The sequence below is a fragment of the Cheilinus undulatus genome, linkage group 21, assembly GCF_018320785.1.
Source record: "Cheilinus undulatus linkage group 21, ASM1832078v1, whole genome shotgun sequence".
Taxonomy (NCBI): Eukaryota; Metazoa; Chordata; class Actinopteri; order Labriformes; family Labridae; genus Cheilinus; species Cheilinus undulatus.
Window position 1 is genome coordinate 26,503,897 of NC_054885.1, and position 24,056 is coordinate 26,527,952.

A 24,056-nucleotide genomic window follows, 5' to 3' on the forward strand; every position below is an offset into this window, starting at 1 on the left:
CTGAAATAGTGTGGGAATTTATGAAAACTTGTGAAACAGGTTGCCCTGTGCATCTCTGGCATGACCCCAGGCTGGGCCACTTGGGGGTTGGTTTTTGGCCGCATGTGGCCCCCGGGCCTCCAATTGAATAGACCTGCTGTGGGCCGTGTCTCTTTAGCACACAGCTTGTGTGTATTGGTCAAAGACTTTTAAAAAAGCAGGACACAGTTTGAACTAAAAATGATCATTTAAAACAACGCGAAGTGTGTGACTGTACCAGCACGGTGCAATGGCCAGCGCCGCCTGTGGCCCAGTGCGCTGGCCCTTTAAGATTTAGGATTTGGGAGTGACGCGGATATGAAAGCTAGGTTATCCCTCTTTCCTCCGCTATGAAAAATGTTTAGACAAACTCGACTAACGACTGTCGGCTCAAAATAATTCGCAAATTAAGATGCTGGTTTATGTTATTCGTTAAGACTCCAGAGCGGAGTACGAAGTGGTTTGGACTGATTTATCATCTCGGGGATTGTTGTAGTTGGCAGGGCCGTCCTCCTCCTCCTCCTCCGACGAGCTGCTGCAGGGATAACTTTGGAGAAGTTCTTTGTATTCGGAGGAGTCACACAGCTTGACCAACAAGCTGAACATGGACTGGGGCACAGAGCTTTGGGTGAGTCTGTCATGTGGCTCGCTTTGAAAATCATAACTACCTCCAGGGTGGCATTAATGCGATTACTTAGACAAAGATAGGGTTGAACGTCCTGTTTGTGAGGGAGAACTGTGCACGAGCGCTGACTCTTCAGCTGCAAGACGGTGCATTTAGGATCAAGGTCCGTTTTCTTTCACGTTTAGGGAATTTAACAATGAGTTGGCTCGCTGAAACTCATTGCTTGCATGTTGCTTTTAAGATTAACGAAGGTCTGTTAGCCTTGAATCCGTATTTGCACTGTGACTGAGTGCTTGGGGTTTTGTTTGGATCTTAGGTTTTACTCGAGATTTGTAGCTTTACGTCACGCAGCAAGATTAGGAAGAGAGCGGTGCAAAAAAAAAAAAACTCCTAAATTATAACCTGATTTTAATCACCTGCATTTATCATGTGAAACTCAGAAAAACGGATGCCAAGTATTTCTAGCGAGTGTTTAACCATCATAACCTAGATGTACGTGTTCTTAGCAATTATAACCAACAGTTTACTTTAAAAAATAACGCCAGGTTTAAATGTTTAAAGATCGGAATACTAGCCTATGTGGTCTTGATACTGTAGGCTTCAAAAGTGTGTTAATTATGTTGGAGTGGGTTGTACCCTGTGGGATGTTTCACTGTTTACAGTCAGGCACTCCTTGCTACCATAGAGATTAAATTAGATGCTGCCATTTACAATAAAACATGATTCATTAATAAAGGCTAAGAGATTATTTGTTAACAAACGCATTTCAGGAGAAGTTCAGAAGTTATTAGTTACCAAAAACTAACTTCCCAACATGTTATGTATGAACTTAATGACTGATACAGTTTACCATCACAATAAAGCCACATAATTCCTAATGTACACCCACACACACGCACATTCCCAGGAAACCTGGATGTGTAAAATGGAGCATTGCAAAAGTGAGGATAGGGAGGTTGTGACCTCATTTCAGAGTGTCCCCCTAGGCCTCTTCCTCCATCCCTTTTCAATCCTACATGCAACAGCCTAATTAGTTTTGCCCTACTTTGATGAGTTAGAGGAAAAATCTGCACCCCATTATTAATCAGATGCTCTGTCTCTGAACAGTAGTCTCTCCGGTTCATCTCATGATGCTGTTTCACTCTTCAGAGACAAAACGTCCACACAGAAGTACTTCTCTGCTGTCAGCCACTTTGGGACATAAATGATTCAATTCATTGCTACAAAAAGTTCTTGTACCATAGTTGTGTTTACCTGTAGCCTCACCTGTCGGGTTTAGACAAAGCCTTAAAGGCATAATTGGTTTGGGTAATGTTTGGCTTGGGAGTCATTCCTGAGGCCAAGTCAGCCCTATGGCATCTGTCCCCTGATTGTCGTTAATCCAGAGGCTATTTTAAGACACAAGTTTACAGAGTGCAAAGGCAGTGTCTGGGCATTAACAGTGATAGTGACTGTTACCAGGACAGACCTGAGAACTACAATTAGGCAGGTCTAACAGGGCCGGGCCGCTCTCTCTCTCTAGAAGATGGGGTGACTCAGGCCTGAAACATCCACACAAGCCTTATAGGTCGGTGACTTTCAGGGTGACTCCTTCAGAAGTTATGCCACATTCACTAGATGCCAGTATTCTTTCTCGGATTACTGGAAGTAGGGCTTTTCAACTATGGCAATAATCATAACCAGGATTATAGATTCATGTAGACATCATGATTATTAAACATAATTCCCTCTAATTTTTCAACATTGACTATAGACCTGTTTATCTAACTTACACTTTCAAGACTACCATTTTTAAAAACTGAAAAACAAGCAATAAGTGAAAGTAGGTGAAAAATGAAAATATATGAATTAAAAAAATAAGCTCTGTTTTTAGAGATAATGATAATGTGTTCTTGTGGCCAAAATATAACAACAAACACTGACATGTTTGTAAAAATTGCCAAACCTATGGAAAAAAGTGCAAAACTGCATAGTAATTGTTTATTCTTGATTCTCTTGTTTTCATGAGAATGGGGGCCAAAATAACTGAATATGAAACTGCACAAACTAGTATGGATTTGAAACTTTTTTTTTTCTTTGGGCTTTTTGACTTTTTGGAGTCCAGATTTTTAATCAGACTTATTAAGATCTTTTTTTAAAGTCCCTGTAAAGTGATAAAAAAATCTTCATTCTAGGTTTGTTGTATGACAGGCTACTATGTTATGAATCACCAGGCCAAATTTCAGTCACGCACACCATCTCTAATTTTCTAAAATTCAGCTTCAGAATCATGAAAAATGAGGATGTAATATCTGCTCTACGATGTGTGGGCGTGTCTGTTGAATGAGTTTAAGCCACACCCACTCAGGAGAAAAACAATCCTTTCAGATTAAAAAAATGCTTCTGATCAGAGCACAGCTGCCGGGCTCTGTGCCAGAGTAGAGGAAGAAGTTGGGGATTAAATTTACTGTTTTCTGGCACAAATCTCTCTGATATGTTTAATGACCCGTAGGCCACAGTGGATGATAGATTTAGGAAATGTAGCTTGATGTAGCTGGCTGTTAACTTTCAATAAAGGCAGTGACAGATAGCAACAGACTTTACTGAGATGAACTGCACTGATTTTGTATTTTTGTAGCCTTAGGGGACGGGGTATTTCCCCATCAAGACCAGTGATGTCATGGGCTCATATATTTGCCCTGCTCAAATTAAACCAATCTAGGAAAAAGGTGGACAATTCTCTTAACGGTCTCAATCCAAAATTCAGTGACACATAGATCTCAGCGTTTTCACATGTTTACAGCAAAATTATTCCAACTTACAGTCATGGACGAAAGTATTGGCACCCCTGGATTTTTTCCAGAAAATACACAATTTCTGCCAGAAGTTGTTGCAATTACAAATGTTTTTGGTATACACAAGTTTATTTCCTTTATGTGCACTGGAACAACAACAACAAAAAAAACAAACAAACAAACAAACAAAAAACGGAAGAAAAAAGCAAAAATTGACATAATTTTACACAGAACTCAAAAATGGGCCCGACAAAATTATTGGCACCCTTTTAAAACTGTGGGTAAATCATTTTTTTTCAAGCATGTGATGCTAATTTAAACTCACCTGTGGCAAGTCATAGGTCCTGGCAATATAGAAATCACACCTGAAGCCAGTTAGAATGTATAAAAGTTGAAAAGTTATCATGTCCCAGTGGTGGCATTTTGAGAAAATAAAGTGACTTTAATGTTCAAACTTAAAATAAACACCAGGACGTTTCTGAATAAGGAGCATATTGTTTTTATTTTGATGTGGCATGCTAATTTGATGGCTTTAATGTGACGGACATTTCTCGAGTCCATAGTTCATTGAAGGCTCACTGCTCTTGCATATAGATAGAGAACAGTTATCTTACAAATTACTTGAAAATAATAAGAGTAAGAAAAAAAAATCTAAGTTTTGAAAAGTAGGTTAAACCACATGGGCTTTATTAATCCATTGAAGATTAAGTTTCCCCAACTGTAGCTGTAATATATACTCGGTGTCTCCATATAGTTATATAGTTGTCACAAGCACACAGAAAGAATTTATTAATGGGATAAAGAGTTGGGACCATTATTCTGTTCCCTTCATCGACCCTTCACAGTCCCGTAACATGTTTTGAAAAGCTGTTTTATACTTGTAGAAAAGAAGCCACAGGAAAACAATCCATAAAAATGTGTTGTTGCTCCCTGGTGTGACAATTGTAGACTCTGCAGTGGGTGAAAACCTATTTTTTGGCCCCACACTGTGACACAATTTCCTTACAATATTCCTTGCACAAAAGCATGAACATTGCAGAATAACACCTTTGATATTTTAAAACAATACTTGAATAGCAATTTTTTCTAAAGGGAAGTTATCAGAGTGTTTGACTAGAAAGTGAAAAACAAAAGAATAAAATAAAAAATGAGAACATGTGCAATCACTGACCAGTAAAATAAAAACTCCTCAAAAAAGTCCTAGAATCTCCATTTATGTCACATTATGTCCAAATAAGAAATTATCCTGATAAAAGTTTGCTGTGTGGAGGTGTGATACTCATTAAAATGGGACTTCTTACTGACTGAGACTTCTAGCTAGGAGAAAAAGAAGTGCCTGCAGGATATAGATTTCCATTTCTATTCTCATGGCCGTTATATAGTGTGACATAGTCAATCTAAAAAAAGGACCTTAAAAAATCAGATGTTTCAGTCACTCTAATGCAAGTTTTGACCTCCAATCCAGAAGTGTTTATCTGGAACAAGTTGTACGGTTTGGCCAATTTAATGCATCTGGAGTTCCTTCTATTTCTTTGGACATATGACACATCTTGACATGTTGCAGCAAGTTGCTTAAAAGCTCCTCTGATTTTTGACAACAAGAGCACACAAGGACTAACCAACAGGCACTGTATGTTATCTGCAGGCCTTCTTTATCGGCACATAATGGTTAGTTTAACTTGTTCCTATGTTTTTCCTTTTGTCTCTGATTGATTTATTTATGTCTTTGAATATTTATAATGGCTGAAACTAAGTAACCTTTGTTGTTCATAAAAATTACAACAGCTTAAAACTGATTGTAGATTTTCTGTTTGTTTTATATCAATTACTAACAGTTGCAGCCATACCCTCCTGATCGGACTTTGTAAATATTTTAATGGAAGTAAATGTTTTCTTCAGAGTAAAAGATAAAAGTACACACAAGGTGTAGGGCAAAATATTGATAAGGCATTATAGCTTCATCCTAATTTTGTGAAGCAATTATAAAATTAGTGGTTATATTGTTGATAATTTTGATTTAAAATGGTGCTTTCTTCTGAATTTTCCCTGTCAACTGACTCACCTTAAGGCTGGTCATCATCACAGCAGATTGTCAGACGTTAGCCCCAAATCATAACATCAGGAAAAACAAAAGACTCATATGTATGATGTTATCAACGATGCATCAGAACTTTTTTTGCATATTCTGTCTAGTTTGACACCCTGACCTGATGTGAATGACCTATCCTGTTGCTGACCAATAGGATAGCATTTGCTCTCAAAACAGCAGACCAGAGTAACATTCAGTTCCCCACCCCAGTCTTTTAAACTTCTGTTTACTCACAGCAAAGCTATCATTGCTAGCTAATGGGGATAATTTCCTTGACATTTTATCACATTCATACCTCAAGTACTATTTGAAGGGTTGCCAGTCAATATTGTCCTTCTCATGATACGCGGGGACAGACGGTCCATAATTGTTTGTTTTTTTCTTCTCAGAGTGGAAGACCTTTAGCATTACACACAGTGATTCAGTTGTAGATAAGACTAGGGATTCATATTTGATACCAGTATTTGCTACACTGATATCCACAATATAATTTCATCCCATATGATATATGTAGTTCAGGTCTAAAAGTTCTGTCTTTAAAACACACAATTTAAAGTTTGAGGATGAATTAATTAACACATTTCAGTCTTTGAAACAAACTTTATTGTGCAAAGAGTGATGATAAACAAAGAAAAAGACATCAGCTGAAGTAGCCCAGAACTCCACAACCTATTTGTTCATACTGCCAATATTTACAGCTGATATAGGCACAATTGTGTAGCCAAAATATCAGTTAAAACATCAATAACAATTTTCTTACCCATTGTTACTGATAATTCACTTTATAAGTCAATATCTGCCGGTACTGATCCCTAGACATGACATGTTGTACACTTGGCTGACACTCCTTGACAGACAAAGAAGAAAAAGTCAGATAAGTCGTGACAATACAGACCATTATTGGCAAGGATCACATTTGTTGTGTTGCCAGTTCATTAGCCAAGACAAACAAGGATTTTGGTTGTGCATTCTGACATGACGCCATCTTAAAAGACAAAAAATTGTTGTAGTCTTATCCGAACATTAATGAGAACAACTTAAATGGGAGTTAACTTGCAAAAGAAGGATAAAAGAAGAGTACAGAAGGAAAAGCATAACAAAGGGGGTAAACTGACACCAAATTGTAGTGAATAGATGAAAAGTTCTGACATTTTGTATTCTTATTCTTTGTGTCAAATAGATTGTTTTGAAAGCTGTATTTATCACAACATAACTGTTGTGTTGAACATTATCATTAGCATGAGCCATGTAATGTGCATCGTTTCGTATCATTTTGCCCGTATCATATTATGAAGTATGGTATTATACAGGGTAGGAAAGTAACTACTTATTACACTTACTCACACTACTGTAAAAAATGTTTTTTGGGTACTGAAATCAGTCCTTTTATTTCTACTTAAGTAAGTTTTAACCAGAGTAACAGTACTTTTGCTTGAGTACGTTACTCTTGTACTTTCTCCACCTCTGTTGACTAGACAGTAGCACATAGAGAGAATGATTCCACATCACATCTCCATGTTGTACACAGTAAAAACTAGAGTGTTGATATCTCATGGTTAAACATTTCAGAGTTTATTTTTATCTCTTAAAGTGTAATTTTAACTCCATTGAGAGTGAAGTGGTCTTCAGTGATGAAGCCTACCAGTGTTAGTTCAACTCTGATCTAAGCTCTGCCCACTGCAATTTCAAATCTGGGTGGGCGGAGTTTCCCATCATGCCCTTGGGCTGTGTTTTTAGATTATTTTATATGTAATAAGTTTTGTTTGGATTTTGCCTGTTGTTTGGTGATTCCTGCTGGGATTTTTCTGCTTTTGTTTCAGTTTGATTGTTGTTTTTGCTGTAAGCCACATTTGCACCATGAGTGCAATTATCCATTGAGTTAGAGGTCCCACCTGTGCTTCTAAAGCAGTGGTTTTTAACTGGTCTCCAAAGGTTTCCAAGCAATTTTCAACAACGCATGTATAGTTAATTAAATATGTTGCAGTTTGGAACATGATTGGTCCAAAACACCTGATGTAAAAAAGAAAACGGACAAAACCAACAAATTTCATACCCTCTTTCCCCACCATTATGTGTCAATTGTTGCCATTTTTTCAGAGAACTTGTGAAATTATTTCATTATTTAATTATTATCATGGGAAAAGTAGCCATTTATTGCAAGAAGAGGAGATAAATTAGTTGAAACATTGATTAAACATAAACATTAAAATTTATCAAATTTCACGGTGAAACAGAATAAAATAATAGGTAAAGGACACATGGTGTATGTTCTTCATTAGTATGCATTGCCTGGCTATGAGGGTGACTCTGTTTCATTCTTGCCAGAGGAGACCCACCTTGCCAAAGGTTTTCAAGAGTTACTGCAGCTCTTTCGTGTTGTAAAATATTTAACACTTTCAAAGTGTAGCTTATTTGTCTGTAATGTGGACCAATATAGACACTTTCACTGTGTTACATTTAACTCTCTATGATTTAAGTAACACTATCAAATTTGCTGTGTATATTACTTTAAAATAAAGTTGTGGCTTTATATGAACAACCTGGTTGGAGATCTATTCTTCTGTTGTTTTTACCAGAAGGAAAGGCATTTTACTGTACAGCACCGTAGCTACTCAGGACTTCAAGTAAACTTTATGAAGTAAGACCAGTACTTTTACTTTTACTTTTACTTGATTAAATTTTGTCCAGAGCAACTGTACTTTTACTTGAGTACAATAGTCAGGTACTTTTTCCACCTCTGTTAGACACTTGATATGGTCAGATTTGCACCCAAAATCCTGCTAACTGAAAATTTTACGTGCATCATTTTTACATGCATGCCAGACACAAAAAAAACTGTATCTAGATTGTACTGACCACTGTTACTTGTGTTATAAATAATGTTAAATTAACTCTTTCATGCTTGCTATTGGTGATGTTTTGCTGATGTGTTGCAGGCCTCTTTCTTTGGATTGTTTTTGAAGATGGAAGTTAAATTTTGTTCCATTTATCAGCATTTCTTTGTCTCTTTTGTTTTACCTGAAGGCCAGGAAGCGTTCATCAGAACAAGACCAAACTTGTCAGGAATCCCCTTTCATTATGTCCCCCTCCTCAAAACTCCAATCAGCAGCACAGAAAGCTCAGGGGAATTGTTTTGATTGTAGAGCAAGAGAAGATTTGCTTGGATATTTCTCACTTCGAACAGACTTGTCTGAGCTTGAAGGGTCATAAAGTGCTGTTCAGAATCGGGAACCAAGAAGAATGAGGAACACCCTATCCCTCCTTCTCCATACTTTATCATATTGAAAGGAAAAGTCAGCAAATGTAGCTTTAGATTTGTGAAGGGTCACAAACTACAACAGAAGTAAGTCAAAAATCTGTATCAAACAGGATTGTGTGAAGCTCATGTAATGCACCTAACAGTATGAAATATTGCTCTCATGATTACTAATAATAAACATTGTCTTTCACCACAATGCAGCTCCTCCTTTTCCTGCCTGTAAACCCTGTGTCCTTTGACTGTCCTGTCCCTGCAGTGCTCTCAAGATTTTAACACATGTGGAGAGCATTCAGGCAATCCAACATGCAGAAATTAAGATGGATGACTTTATTTTTATCCTCCTTTTGGTATAAATTTAGATGGCCTCATGCTCAACCAGAACACCCTAGTTATGATCCAGAAGTTACTCCATTTCTGAATCAGTGTGTTGGCTTGACAGTTTCTCCATATTTGTCTCTCATGCTCCTTTCTCCAGGATCAACATGACATCATTGAGAAGCACACACAGTCCGGCCTGGAGCTGGTTGAGAAATATGTGAAATTTGTGAAGGAGAGGACGGAGATAGAGCAAAATTATGCCAAACAACTGAGGTAGGCCGAGCTCTTGTTGCCTCAAAATGCTTGTGTGGTGTTCAAACTGCGTGCGTGTGCTTTTGTTTGCGTCCATGTTAAAAGCCTGGTTATGAAATGTTTGTCGAGTCTTATGACAACTCTGGGACAGAATCAAACTTGTCTCAGAAACACTGGCCTCATTCTCCAGCTGTGGTATGCTCTCTCTCTTTTCCTCTCCCCCCATTGACGATGCTCTCTCTCCCAGTTGTGTCCCAGTGTGCAAGCCCACATCTGGTGTAGAGCTGCTGAGCTTTGCTGGAGAGTAGAGGAAGTGGGAGCAGACTGGCACATGATAGACAGGAAGTGGTCAGAAGCAGAGGGAAAGAACGAAGAACAGCTATTTGAATATGTTCATAGCAGGCTTTCAGTTTCAATCCTGTTGTGTAAAACAACCTGTGGTTATGTTTAATTTTGCAAGCTCTCTTTAGCTGTCATCCATCTTTACCTTGTATTTATCCTTCCCATTTGTTCAACACCCTTTCTCTGTTCACAGGAACCTTTCAAAGAAATATAACCTAAAACGAAGCAGTAAAGATGAACCAGAGTGCAGGTGAGCCTTTGTGGGTTTTACTGTAAAGCCTTTCTTCAAAGCAACTTAAGTATTTTTCTGATTTCGTTTAAATTTAGATTCACAACAATGTCAGGTTATAATGAGATACAAATAAGGTTAAAATTCTTTGGTTGTTTAAGCTTTAGTTTAGCTCTGAAAAGGAAGCATAAATAAGAAAGTCATAAGCCCCTTATTATAACTTGGCCCGCTACTGCCACCTCTTTGAGCCTGTTTTTTAATCATCTTATCAACAGTCCAATCACTGTGCTCTGATTTCTCCACCCTTTCCTCTCTCCTCCTCTTCCTAAATGGTAGGTTTTCCAGCTACCAGTCCTTTTTGGACATCTTAAATGAGACTAACGACTACGCGGGGCAGCGAGAGCTAATCGCCGAGAACATGATGATGAACATCTGCATCGATCTCACAAAGTACCTGCAAGAGGTCAAGCAGGAGAGAAAGACGGTGAGCTTAATAGGTGGACCGCATGGTTACTGGCTGCCAGGGCATGTTTAAAGCCAGAATACCAAATAATATTAAAAACAATATTTAGCAGTTTCATATAAAACGTCCTTTATTTGAGGCTCAATTTAATACATCCTGTTAACAATGTCCAACAGCCTGGTTGTTTTCAATCAAAATGTGGTCCTTCAACTGTGTTTTGAACAAAAAGCCTATTGTTTTCTTCACCATCAAACAAAACACCCTAAGATACCCACTCTACCCCGACTGACACCAAGAAAATAAGCATTTTTCTCTTATCTGAAAACCAGGTCTTGCCTTTACTTTACAGGGGGTCTATTTGAATGAAAAATACCAAAATTATTCTTTCTTTTTAAAGTTATTTTTTTTAATTAGATTTCAAATATTGAACATCATTTTACAGTGTACATCATTTTAAATCAAACCTAACAATAAAAAATACTCTAAATAAAATAATGACGATCCTACAGACATAAAAGCAAGATTCATGTGCAGCAGTGATCTAGGGGAGTTACATTATAGCTAAAATTGTCTTCCTTACCTTCATTTTAAGGGGTTTGATAAATGTAATTCAACCTCAAATACATCACTCTTAAATCTCAAAGTAAATGTCAACTTTTCCATTACTAAGATTTTATTTATAACCATAAACCAGTAATGTGGGTGGTCTCCAACATTGCTACTTTTCAGCTTTCTTACTGGCAACCAAAAAAACTGTATATATAAGTTGTGGGAAACCCTGGATTTGAGGGGGCAAACAAAAAATTAACATTAATATTTAGAACGGCCTCTGATTGCATTCCAGTAATTTTCAATCACAGAACAATCCTAAAGTACATGATAATGGCTTTCACTCATTGTCCCACAGCCTCTCCAACAGGCTATCTGTGCCTCCGTATGCTTCAGTGCTGGTGTTATAAAAAATTTTGCGAGGTTTTGCCAGTTAAACTCTCTCCAGACTAATGAGTTGTTTTTCATTTACACTCTCCCACTCCTCTCTTGACATGCTACCCTCCTTTTCCCACTTTTCTTTTATTTATTGAAATAAATCCTTGGGGGTGGGCCGGTTGTCGAGTGGTTAAGGCACGCACCATGACCGCAGACAGCCCGGGTTCAAATCTGGCCTGTGGCACCATTTCCCGCATGTCTCTCACCACTCTCTTCCCTGTGTCCGAGTCTATCCACTGTCCTCCTCTGTCTAATAAAGGCCCAAAAATAAATCTTAAAAAGTAAATAAAATAAATCCTTTTAAACCTCTTCAAACTTCTTAGAGTGAAGTTCCCATATATGTCCAGATAGGTGTTCACACCTAGCCCTTGCCATTTTGTAAAGTTTACATCAAGCCTATAGGAGGGAAACTTGTATCATGGGCTATTCACTGGACCAGTAAATAAGGTTCTGTGGTGCTGAAAGATTTGACCACTTTGAACCGGATTTTAAGTGATTAATGTAGCTATTGATTAGGGGCCTTTCCCACATCCAAAAAACAATTATTTCATTTTTAATTTTGTTTCATATTAATATTCTGTTTCTGGCCAGCACAACAGAAACTCAGATCTGAGCACATACCTATGCCTATTGCTAGTCTAAATAATCTATCCATCCATTTTCTACATTGCTTCTCCCGTACAGGGTTGCGAGGGGCTGTCATTGGGCAAGAGACAGGGTACACGCTGCCTGGTGTCAAAGTAATCTAATTACATTTACTTTAAGCAACATTAACTTAACATGTCCAGATAGGAACCTTATCTTTCATCTTTTTAAGGAGCAATGATGACCTAGTGGTTGTATCCATGCACTCTTTTTAAAGTGGCTTTGAAGCTGGCACCCTGGGCTCATATCTGACCTCTGGCTCCCTTTCAGATTCTAAGATTCTATCCACTCCTCTCTCAATACAGGCACAAAAGCTTAAAAATAGATCATAAAAAAGAAAAAAATCATTTCCAGACACTTATCAAATAAAAACCTCGTGCCTCATCAGAAGATGTTTTTACAAGTAAAGCAGGAATCATTTTTCATGTTTCTGATACTGAAATCACATCTTTATCCCGACTTACCAGTTGAATGGGGCTTTTAAAAACTTGGTAGATATTTTTGACGAAATCAGACGAGTGCACTCGGCGATATGATTTTTTGCAGTGCTGACTATGAAAGGACTAGTTATTGCAGCTTATATGTTAATTTACTGTTTACTTTTATGCCGGCAGATTGAAAAAATGCCACTTCTGTGCTTTCACACATTTTCATGCATGGAAATGGCCCCTCTGTTTATAGTATAGAGTCATGACTTAGTTGTAGTGTTAGGGGTGAGAGAAGAACAGAGTGAGACCTAAAGGAGGAGTGGCGATCTCACTATTGCAGGAGGAAGGAAGCCCTACTTAGTATCTCCAGGGGGAAGCATGGTCTGAACGTGGTGTGCCATTTCTGTATGAGGAATGAATTGGCTTTCCTCCCATTGGATTGAAGAACACTGCAGCCGAGCACAGACTCTCACTGCAGACGTGATGTCTCAACCAGACACACTGGTATTTGTTTTCTTGCCTGTTATGTTGTGTGGCTTTTGGAGGTCATTGTTTATTCTGTGTCTGCCCCTGCACTTGGCTCTCTCTCTCTGTCATCTGACCCACCCCCCCCCTCTCCTAACTCAGTCTATTTTTATGAATGTCTGCAGTATCTGATGGAGGCCAAGAAGGCCCAGCAGAGTCTGGAGAGCACCTACAAGCAGCTCGACAGTGTAAGTCATTGAATGTGGTTGGTCAGGTGGCTATATTTAACTAAAGTAAAAACAGATGGGCAGAGTAGAAGGCAGTTTCTTATTTTAAACTCCTGACATTAATCCAAGAGCTATTTAGTTATGATTGGAAATGTAGCAAGCCGAACATTCCCGACCTCCGTAATCTGTCTCTATAGAAAGACAGTGAAAAAAATCTGGGCTCAAAATAGAAGAACCTCCTCATATTTCATTCATGCAATGACCTCACTTAACTGAATGAACTGAACTTGTTCCCTCTCGTTTTCTTCCCGCACATCAGAGTAAAAAGCGCTTTGAGAGGGAATGGAGAGAAGCAGAGCGAGCAGCACTGTACGCAGAGAAGACTGATCAAGACATCAATGCAACAAAGGCAGATGTTGAAAAAGTAAGAGAGGAAGAAAAGTAAAATTTACAATTTAAAGATAGTCACCATGATCAAAAATCAGTCATTTAAGATTTCCAAAAGAGTCTGATGGATCTAATTAACCTGTCCTCTTTGTGTGTGGGTTCAGGCCAAACAGCAGGCTCACATGAGAGCACACATAGCTGAGGAGTGTAAGAACGACTACGCTGCTCAGCTTCAGAAGTTCAACAAGGAGCAGAACCAGTTCTACTTTAATGATATGCCACTCATTTTTAATGTAAGTGAAAAATATGTTGTTAGTTTCTAATTGGGTTAACTTTGAAAGACATTCTTAAGCCTTTTCTTAAATACTTTAAATCCTTAGTTCTCAACTGGTGGGTCGAGACCACAAAGTGGGTTGTGAGATCAGTGTCAGTGGATCGCAGATGCATGCTTGAGAAAAAAACATACGTGGCAAAAATTTTACAATATGTCTCCAGCTTTTTGTTTTGTCACATATTTTGCTCATTTTCCAAACTATCACATCTTTAACTAAAAGAGTGGGTAGAATTAAAAATAGTCAGTAATTTGGGCAGCAATTCATCATCAAGGAGGTGGTAGTGGGTGCAGACTCCAGACCAGTTGAGAAACACTGACTTAAATGAACAACAGCTTTTATGATAAATTAGCTATTGGCATTGGCATTAACCTCTCAACATGATGTTTTGAATTGTAAAAGAGAAAACCATGTACCAGATTGAGTACTCTAATGACTTAAAGTCTAGAGGAGGAAGTCTTTGGTTTTTTCTGTGTATTTTGCATGTCCTACTTGCATGCTCAAGAACTGGCTTTGAAGTGTATGACAGAGCAAAATAAAATATTTTCATCACCACAGATACTAAACTTCTAGCTTAAAATGGAGATTGACATTGTGTTTTGGGTTATGAATTATGTTCTTTGTCAACCATAATAATGCCCGCATCTGAACAACTGCTGTCGTGTGATTCCTAGAAATTGCAGGATCTGGATGAAAGGCGAGTACGGAAGTTGGCACAAGGCTACGTCTTGTTTTCAGATACGGAGAAGCATGTGATGCCTATCATTGGCAAGTGCCTGGAAGGCATCACTAAAGCAGGCACTAACGTTAATGAGAGGAATGTAAGTCGATCACAAAGGATGTAGAAATTCAGTTTCATTGAGTCTTGATGACAACTCTTGATTTATTGATTCACTCTCTCTGTGTTTATAATTAAGGACTCCATGGTTGTAATAGAGCAGAACAAGTCTGGATTTGAACGTCCTGGAGATTTGGAGTTTGAAGACTACAGTCAAGGCATCAACAGAGCCTCATCAGACAGCAGCCTGGGCACACCCAAAGGCCCAATGGAGCTTCTGTCAAAGAACAGGAGCAAAAACTTCTGGCTTTTTAGCAAAAGGAGTAAGGTAGGGAAATCCACAGGGACAGAAAACATCAGGCTGATATGACATAACCTCATACTTAGTTGAATGACTTCTCACAATGTGATAATTATTGAGAGAATGTACCAGACCCCCCCCCCCCCCCCCCCCAATCATCAGTAGCAGGTTTTACAGTCTTCAGGTGGGCAGTAGGTGACTGTGTGTGAGCTGTAGAGGTAGTATAGTAGGCAGTGCCAGAAAATTCTCTCTACAGAGGGTGATCATGATAGAGCTGCAATAGAGGCGTCACACACATATATACACAACCTTTTTATGCATGAAGCTCCCTCATTGTATTGTACATGACCTCGAATGCTCCCTAGCACTTCTAGAACAGGTCCTTGCATGACTCTGCCCCCCCTCTGCAGTGTGGCTCCCAATAGGTCAACTGGCAGTCAGCATTCTGCTGTGCTGGTGCTTTCATCAGCACAGAGCCCTAACAACATTGAATTTTCCTATACAGGCATTCACAAACACACTGCTGCCATTATACCACCCAGAAACTAGCATTATGTCTCAATTCACAATAACATCTTTGTATCAGCAATCAGGGTATAATAGGGTTTACGAAGTCCGAAAAACTGGATCAGGTTTAACCACACATGTATGTTATTTGGGTCCAAAGCGCTTTACTGCATCAAAAGTCATGGATTGTATCTCTCTGAGGTCCAAAATGTAACTGGTGATATGAGTTGCTGACCACTAAGCAGCTAACACCCCCCCTCCTGCCCCAACTCTGAATGATCCTTCTTTCTTTCCTCGCAGTGTTTGCTTGTTCAGCGCCTCTCTCCTCTCTGCATGTCTTACTGGCTGTGCTCGGCTCTGCGCCCCTCCTGTTCTGTGTATGCGTGTGGCACACTGCTCTGTGTCATCAGTCATGCTCTCCCCATTAGGCCTGTAACAGTATGAATAGGAGGCTGGCTATACTGGCCTGTTTGAGCTTTTGGTTTATGTCTAGCCTCTTAAACGTTTGCGTTCTTAACTGCCCTCCTGCACTTTAGGTTCCCATAACTCTCAAGAAAAGTAGCACCCAGCCTGTGTGTGCTCACATAATGATAGTGCTGAACTTCTAGCTCTTACTATTTACACAAGGGACCCTGTTGTAGGGCTGTTTTAGACCCTCACTATTGAAGACTAGAGGGCTTCAGCCTACTGTGTAATTAAGCTAATTGAGCCCACCCCCATGTTCACCACAGACACACAATGACACTGATACTTTACTGAAGTTCACTTCAGGCATGAGTTCAACTTAACCTCTTTTTTAAGGGGTCATTGAGGGCATTTTTCAAGTCGCCCCAACTATATGCACAACTGACTCTCTGGTAATGAACAGTGCTATTTATATTAACTGCACCCTATATGCCTTGGTATTTTATCTATTTAGGTCAAACTTGGCATAGCATAGGTTTAAGCCTACTGAGCAGCTAATTCAGCTCAAGCAATGTTTTTTCCTTTTAAACATGCTCTTATTTTTAAAGATTTTATCATTATCCTTGTCGTTTTATGATTCATATTTTCCTGATAAAGTTCAGTCTAGACATGTAGGAATGCTGCTACTGAACCAGACGGCTTTGCATAGCATGTGTCTTTTTCTCATAGTAAAAGATGACAAATGTTTGTCCTCACAAGCCAGTCCTTTACTGTATAACAAACCCAAGAGATGGAAAGCAGTGTCTACATAAGACTAATTTTATCCCTTAAAGAAAGCTAGCTTTAAAGCATTTTCATGCCTTCAGAAACAATAAGCAACTCTTTTGTATATTGTATATATTATATATTATATATCATTATATATTACCATTTACAGTTTAGAGAAAACTTTCAGCTGCTTGTTTTCATTCCAATGTGCATCTTACGTAATTAGATTGCGATCTTATGCCAATAATATTAAGGTCCTATGAAGATCTTTTGGTTTTTGTTTATTTTGGCAACCCTGTGGACAAAGTTGTACATCTTATCTCTATATTGATATTGTCCTTTTAATGAGTAAGTAGCATTTTTAGATAGAAATAATTTCCTGAAGTTTTATTCTAACTGTCGTTGTATTGCATACCATTGTAGGAAGTGTATAAAAGGCTGTTTTCACAGGCTTTTTTTCCACTACATCTGACAGCTAACCTTTGAGAGATAGAGAAAAACCCTACAGAATAATTAGTCTACATTCTAATGGTCTCATTTGTGTTTGTAGGTCAAACAGAGGCCTCTGTTTTAATAAGGTCTATGTCATAAACAGCTAAGAAAAAGAAAACACAGGAGCTTTGCTGAAGTTTCTTTTGATTGTTACATTTCTCTACAATAAAAGTGTAGTAAAAGATTTAAATTAAGGAGGTCACGCTAAAAAGTTTAAAAACTGATCAATCAAAGTGAATTCTGTTTTGTCCAGCTGGCTGCACCAGCCCCCTCCTAAAGTCTTCAACCTGGCTGCAGCAGGTGTTGGGCTGCTGTGGTACTGATAGTGGAGCTGTGGTTTGTTGCTTCCTGTCTTTGTGTTTTTTTCCTTTTTACCTGTTTGTTAATGGGAGCCATACACATAAGCGTGTTTGTGCTTCGTGCTCAGGGCTTGTGTTTGTTCCAGTGTTTTTTCCTGGCTTTGTGGGGTGCTTTAAGGTGTTGATGGTGTTTTTTTTTCTTTCCCTTTCACCTTGTTGTCCTCCCCATCTTCCCCTTTATTTTATTTTCCTTCCACCCCTCTCTCCCCATGTCCCATCCGCCCCCACCGCTCTGCATACCTCATGCTCGGGTGCTGGTGCTTTGGTGTCGCCCCACCCCAGCTCTCCCCCTCTATGCTCCCACCTTTCACCACACCCCCTGCCCCCTCGCCCGCTAACGGACCCCCTTCCCCCAAGTTTGGCCGGGACCCTCTGTCGTACTGTTTGAAGGAGATCAATAAGACAGTCAAACCCAGAATCTCTTCCTTCCGGACACTAAGAAGATCGGTGAGTCATATGAGGAATAGGTTTGGGTTCCTGTAGACTTCCATAAAATCAGGACCTGCTCATAATCTTATGTTCCCCCTCCAAAAATAGATTAATAATTCTTTGAAGAATAAGGACATATCAATAAGACGTAGCATTGATGACATCCCCAGCAATGGCTCTTTGTTTTCATAATTATATTGCTACAAAAATGACAGATTATATTTTTTTGTATAAACAAGAACCTTAATTAGGAGTGTTATGAGATGTTTCAGTACACATCCTGTTTCTTATTCCCTCAGAAGTTTACTCCAGAGAGAATCATGGAAATACGGACAACAAAACTGGTGTGGGCATCCTTAGTTTTTTGACACAAAAGTGACCACCTCTTCAGTACATCTTCAGCTCATCTTATTTGAATAACTGTTGACGGAAATGAATGTGCAACTTTTAGAACCACGTGGACTCCGGCCTCCTCCTTTGAGTTTGTATTGAAGAGGTGGCCACCTGGTGGTGGAGCAAGGGATGACTGTTCAAGAGCACAAAAGGAATCTGAACAGTTCCATTTGAAAAGAAAATGATCTGCTCTTTCTTGGGTCACATTTTCATACTGGGTTTTTATAATCTTGTTGATTGATTGTTAATTGATTTAACTGTATTTGTGGGTTTGGTTGATGGATTTGGGTTCAGCTCAGTGACATAACTGAGACACTTTAAATTAATTTTCAGAATGTGTAACCAGGAGATTTAAAAGTAACTCTTTGCCAGTTAAATATTGTCCTTTGAGCTGAACTCAAACAGCAGGGCTGGTGTTCTTCCTGGTGTGTGTGTTTCCCACCACTGTGGTCACTGTGGTTGTATGTGATACTGACTTCAGTGTTAACCCACCCATCCTGTAAACTTTTGCAGCCTACGGTGACAGAAGACTTCACCCATCTTCCTCCAGAGCAGCGCAGGAAGAGATTGCAACAGAGACTAGAGGAAATCAGCAAAGAGTTGCAAAAGGAAGTAGATCAGAGGTGTGTGTTTATGAGTACATTTTGTGCATTAATAGGCAGATCTATGAGAAGTGTGGGTATAATATTCCTGCCATGTATATTACTCTGTGGATAACCCTGGTGGTGTCTGTGTGAGTGTTTGAATTGTTTACACAGCCCTGAGCTCTGCAGGGAACCAATTTCAACTGAAAGTCACTTTCCCCCTTCCTCCCTTGTTCCTCCCTCCTGTGTTCAGCGAGGCCCTGGGGAAGATGAAAGATGTTTATGAGAAAAATCCTCAGATGGGAGACCCTGCTAGTCTGGCATCCCAGATCAACCAGACATCACAAAATATAGACAGGCTCAGAGGAGAACTCAACAAATATGAGGTAATCCCAGCTTTGGTTTTTAATAGATCTTTTGTGGCAATTAATTACTGTTGTAATTTTTTTATTTAGTTTCATAACTTTGAGTTTAAAAGAGTTTTATCCTAACCTATAAAGTAGTTAGGAAGTTATCAAGTCATCAAAGTAAGATTAAAGTAGACAGATTCCTTGGTGGTCTTTAAAGGAAATCATCAAATTGTTCTTTCCCATATTCCATGGACTTGACTTTAGGGCCAATCCCATTTCTTCCCCTTAACCCTTCCCCTTCGTCTACCCCTTCCCTTGCCCCTTGAAACAGAGTGGTAAGGGGTAGGGGTGAAAACCTTCTCTTAAAGGGGACATATTGTGCAAAAATCACTTTTTCAGGCTTTTCTAACAAAAATATGTGCCCCTGGCCTGTCCACAATCCCCTCAAATACCAGAAAAATCCATTCCCTTCCACCCTCTCTTTCTCCACCTTGCAGAAAATGTGTGCTGAAACAAGCTGTTCTCAGATTTTACCCTCATGACCTCACGTGGGAAGTAAGCACCCGCCCCCAGGTTTGTTGGCCCTCCCCACTTGGAAGAAAGTTCCATCCTCCTCTCCTGATCTTCCTCCAAACTGCCAGCTGAGATGCTGGATAGCTCACCCTGCTCACTTTTGACTGGGAGATTGGTGGTTCGAATCCCAGTCAGGTCCTTAACTTTGGATTAAAGTGTCTGTAACATTAGAACATCAGGAGACCACATCTATTTCCTGAGAGGGGTGTGGTCAGGGGCAGAGTCAGACAGCTCAGTAACATTTAAAGCCACAGACAGAGAAACAGCTCATTCTGAGAAGGGCTGAAACAAAGGGCCTTTTAGACATGCAAAAATCCTATACTAGAGTGTTTTTTAAGCAACACACTTCACAGGCATGTTTTGGGAACCTCTGAGACCAATATAAACTTGTCTTAAAAGGGTACAATATGTCCCCTTTAAGGAATGAGACGCCACTTGATGGCTGTTCATCATCCAACATTGCCAATAAATAGCTGCGTCATCAGAGGTGACAGTTTTGACCATCTCGTTCATACTGTGGATCTCCATGTTGATCTTCTCCATGTATTTATAGAGTTAATAGCCCTGATTTACATGTGTACGTACTGAAAATGCAATAAACTCCCATGTATATAAATATATGAGAAAACACAACTGTTGTATTTTCTTTAATCATTTATAAATGCCGAAAATACTTACATTTAGATTCCTCTTTCCTCAGTTGTGCCATTTCACAAGTGAACGCAGCATGGTGGGAAATTCATCATACTCTTCAGTTTCAAGTGTGGTCCTGAAAAATCTTTGTTTCAAGGGCTATGTAGCCCTTAGCACTCAGCCTTAGCCTTTGATTCAAAATGTGAACGCGCAAAACCAAGGGGAAGGGCTAAAATAAGGCCCAAGGGGTATAAATGTGATTTCCCCTTACTCAGCTCTACTTGGTTTTGGCACCAGACACTTTGGTTTCCACTATAGTATATACTTAGTACCTATTTGACTTAGACAAGATTGTCATAGCATTGCTGCATGAACTTACTTTGATGGCCAACACAACAGCAATGGTTAACGATTGGGTCCTGGGTCTTTATCTGGCTTTTGCCGCTATAAACTGTCAAGTTTTGTTCCAGAGATGGTTTCAATCAGTGCGACAACATACTACTAAAAGTACAGGAGGATCTGGGACGTTATACAGCAGTATGAAGCTGACAGCGAGAAGGGTTTGAGCCTCATGTTGGATATCCCAACGCCCTAGTGACGCTCCTTTTTGACCACCCAGGGGTTGGTGGCATCTTTACGTAACATTTTAGAAATGGCTGAGCTTGCCTAGAATCTTGCTAGAGGTGATACCAAAACATACCAGGTACCAGATGTGAGGATAAAGGATAGAATTGAGATGAGGAAAGCTAGTGCCAGTGGAAAATCACTGATAGCGTCTTTACTTGAGCAGTGTGAGGTAATGATATTAATGATGTTAATATTAGTTAGTAAATTGGTAAAAAAAAAATGAGTGTCTACATTGTACATGTTTGGCTTATAATTATGTTTATTTTCTGGGTTTTTTTTCTTATACTCTAAAGTGTGACTGATAAAGTGTGGACTTGTCTGGGGAACTGTTCCAGATGTTGTCCTAAAACCCATTAATGTGTCGTGTCACATTGGGCTAAAGAATTAAACATTATGTCATATTTTGTTCCCAAATGAAATCTCGGCCATTAAAAAAGATGTTTCTTTTCCCTGCCTCCCTTTTTCAGACATGGCTGGCAGAGGCAGGAGGTCGAGGGGAAACACTGCGATATAAAACTCACACATTCAACAATAATGGAGCTCATGATGTGCACAGGTGCGTAACAGGACATCCTGATGAAAGTCAGTGATTAGTCATATGATGTGTTGTCTATTCTGAAACCTAAGTTTTCTTTTTTCTCCAGCCCTGATGGGGCACACTCGGATGAAAGCACTCCTGATCCCTCCCAGGCCATCTACGCCGAGTTTGATGATGACTTTGAGGACGAGGAACTAACAGCTCCTATTGGGAAATGTACAGCCATGTACAACTTCCCTGGTATGTCACAGGCTGTTTTAGATTCTTGTCTTCCTATTTCTTCTTGAAGAGCAAGTGAACTGTATAGACCAGCACATGTGAAAAATTATGACTTCTCAAGTGTCTTGATTAAAGAAGATCAGTTTCCCAAACATAACAGATTGAAAATCAATGGCCTGCTATGAATTTGACTTGTAATAAAATTATAAAGTCTTCCTGGTGTGCTGATGCTGTTTTCTAAGAAATGGACTTTTGACTTCCTAGAGTTGGAGTAAAATGACAAGTTTTAAAGTTTTTTCGGGATCATTTTAGTCATAAACACATAAGCACAAAAATACTGAGATTGGTTTTCCGTTCCTCTCTTTCAGGTGCCAGTGAGGGGACCATCTCTATGCAGGAAGGGGAGGTGCTGGCTGTGGTGGAGGAGGACAAAGGGGATGGCTGGACCAGGGTCCGAAGGAACAATGGGGATGAGGGCTACATACCGACATCTTATGTCTCCATCACCCTTAATGAATGATATACATAAGAGGTACAAGAGAAGAGGAAGTGATCGCCTTTCCAAACTGGATGCGCTTATTCCAATTGGACCAATTGTGAGGAAGCCACAGCACTATGGGTGGGACCACTTGTGTATCCAGAAGGGGATCTGAATAAGGTGCCTCAATTTTTTTGAGAGAGGTGCCCCAGGTGGGCAATGGAGTGTTGCTAACAGTGTGTTCCTTATGGCTTACATTATAATATTGTTACATGAGCCACCTAAAGCACACGGGTGTTTTACTTTTTAACACAAATTCACAATAACTTTCTGGTTTCAGTTAAAAGTGCATGGGTCTTGCTCTCCCATCACGGTACGAGTATTTTTTCCACAGCCTAAAGAGGCGTTACCTTCTGAATGTGACATAAACACAGAAGTGGAGGTTCAGGATAAGAAGGAGTAAGATGGGTGCTGCTGACATCTTGACACTGAGTGTTTCTGTCAGCTACTTCCAGTAAAGATACCTCACCTGTTTATCATTTTCAGTTAACAAAACTGACCTTCTCTGACCCACAAGTCACTGAATCTAAACTTTATGACCTGCAACTCTTATTTGTTTCAAGCAAGCCATTTTCTGGTTTTACTAGCACTTTGGAAGATTTACAAACCATCTCTTTGCTCATAGTAAGACTTAAAATCTTGAGCGCCCCCAGGGATGAGTGAAGTTTTGGTGGAGGCAGCTCTACCTTCTGGGTAAATCACATTCATGGAGCAGTCCAATATTCAGACAATCACAGAAATGTCAGCAGTTCTGTTCATTTTTTTTAAAAACAGCAGTAGAGGACATAATGGTAGTTTTATAGTAACAACCCAAATAACATACTGAGAATAATTTATTACAAATGTAAATGTTCTATAAATAGAAGTTTCGAGTTTAAGAGAAGTTCTACTTTATTTTAAGGATGTTCTCACGTTGCTCTTTTACCCTTGCACACATAGTGGACAGTCTTTAGCCACAAAAGGGAGTAAATATTGCAAACGTAACATGTGTTACTTTAAGACTATTGTATTTATGTAATAATAATATATATTTTAGCTATCACATCACCACTATTGTCTTATTAGTTTTTTAACCATTCAAATAAAGATTGTTAAATTGTCAGAGAAAACATAACACTTGAAACATGTTTCCTCTGGGCTAATTTCACATCTACTCAAGTTGTTCCACATCCTGTTTTTATGTTGTTATGGAGCAATGTGTCTTTGGTGCCTTTCTGGTTAAAAGCATTTTGTAAATACCATTTTTGCATGCAAAAATATTGGTTTTCTTTTTTAAGGACATAATAAATGTAGAACACATTTCATAGGTAGAAGTGGTTATTTCATTTCTGGGCTAATAAATATTTGAAAAAAACATGCTTTCTTATGTGTCTATTCTTATTCTTATTGTGTATGCACTATTTCTTAATACACTTGTGAAATTAAGCTCCAAAAAGCAGTAAAAGTTAGAGAAGTCACATTATTAGGAAAGTGCACACTGATTGTGTTTTTTCTAGGGTGTAAAATTGAGCTGTGAAAATATGTAACCCAACAATTTCCTTGCTTTAGCTCTCCCACAGTAAGTTGAGAAGAATATGTTCTTGTTTGTGAGTGACTGGAAAGCCAATTGTCCTTGAGCTTTAAGTCTGCATAAACCCACCCACTCATTGCTGACTTTACTTACTGCCTCAGTCTGTTGAGTCCAGCATTGAGTGGGAGAGTGTAGCTGCTTAAAACTCTTCA

The 24,056-nt window shown here is 39.2% G+C and overlaps 1 protein-coding gene across 4 annotated transcripts; it reads left to right on the forward strand.

Moving 5' to 3' along the window:
- The first annotated feature begins 319 nt into the window (after positions 1 to 319).
- trip10a (thyroid hormone receptor interactor 10a) lies at positions 320 to 23,663 on the forward strand. 4 transcript variants are annotated; one of them, XM_041817311.1, is made up of 16 exons: positions 320 to 646; positions 9,241 to 9,356; positions 9,871 to 9,927; positions 10,243 to 10,390; positions 13,080 to 13,142; positions 13,441 to 13,545; positions 13,673 to 13,801; positions 14,515 to 14,661; positions 14,758 to 14,946; positions 17,733 to 17,897; positions 18,179 to 18,223; positions 18,786 to 18,895; positions 19,110 to 19,242; positions 21,507 to 21,595; positions 21,684 to 21,817; positions 22,165 to 23,663. In XM_041817311.1, the coding sequence occupies exons 1-16, from the start codon at positions 623 to 625 to the stop codon at positions 22,314 to 22,316; spliced, it is 1,806 nt and encodes a 601-aa protein (XP_041673245.1). In that variant the 5' UTR covers positions 320 to 622; the 3' UTR covers positions 22,317 to 23,663. The 4 variants fall into 4 exon arrangements, with proteins under 4 accessions (XP_041673245.1, XP_041673247.1, XP_041673248.1 ...); XM_041817313.1 differs by lacking the exon at positions 18,179 to 18,223 and having other exon boundaries at positions 321 to 646; XM_041817314.1 differs by lacking the exon at positions 17,733 to 17,897 and having other exon boundaries at positions 321 to 646.
- The last annotated feature ends 393 nt before the right edge of the window (positions 23,664 to 24,056 follow it).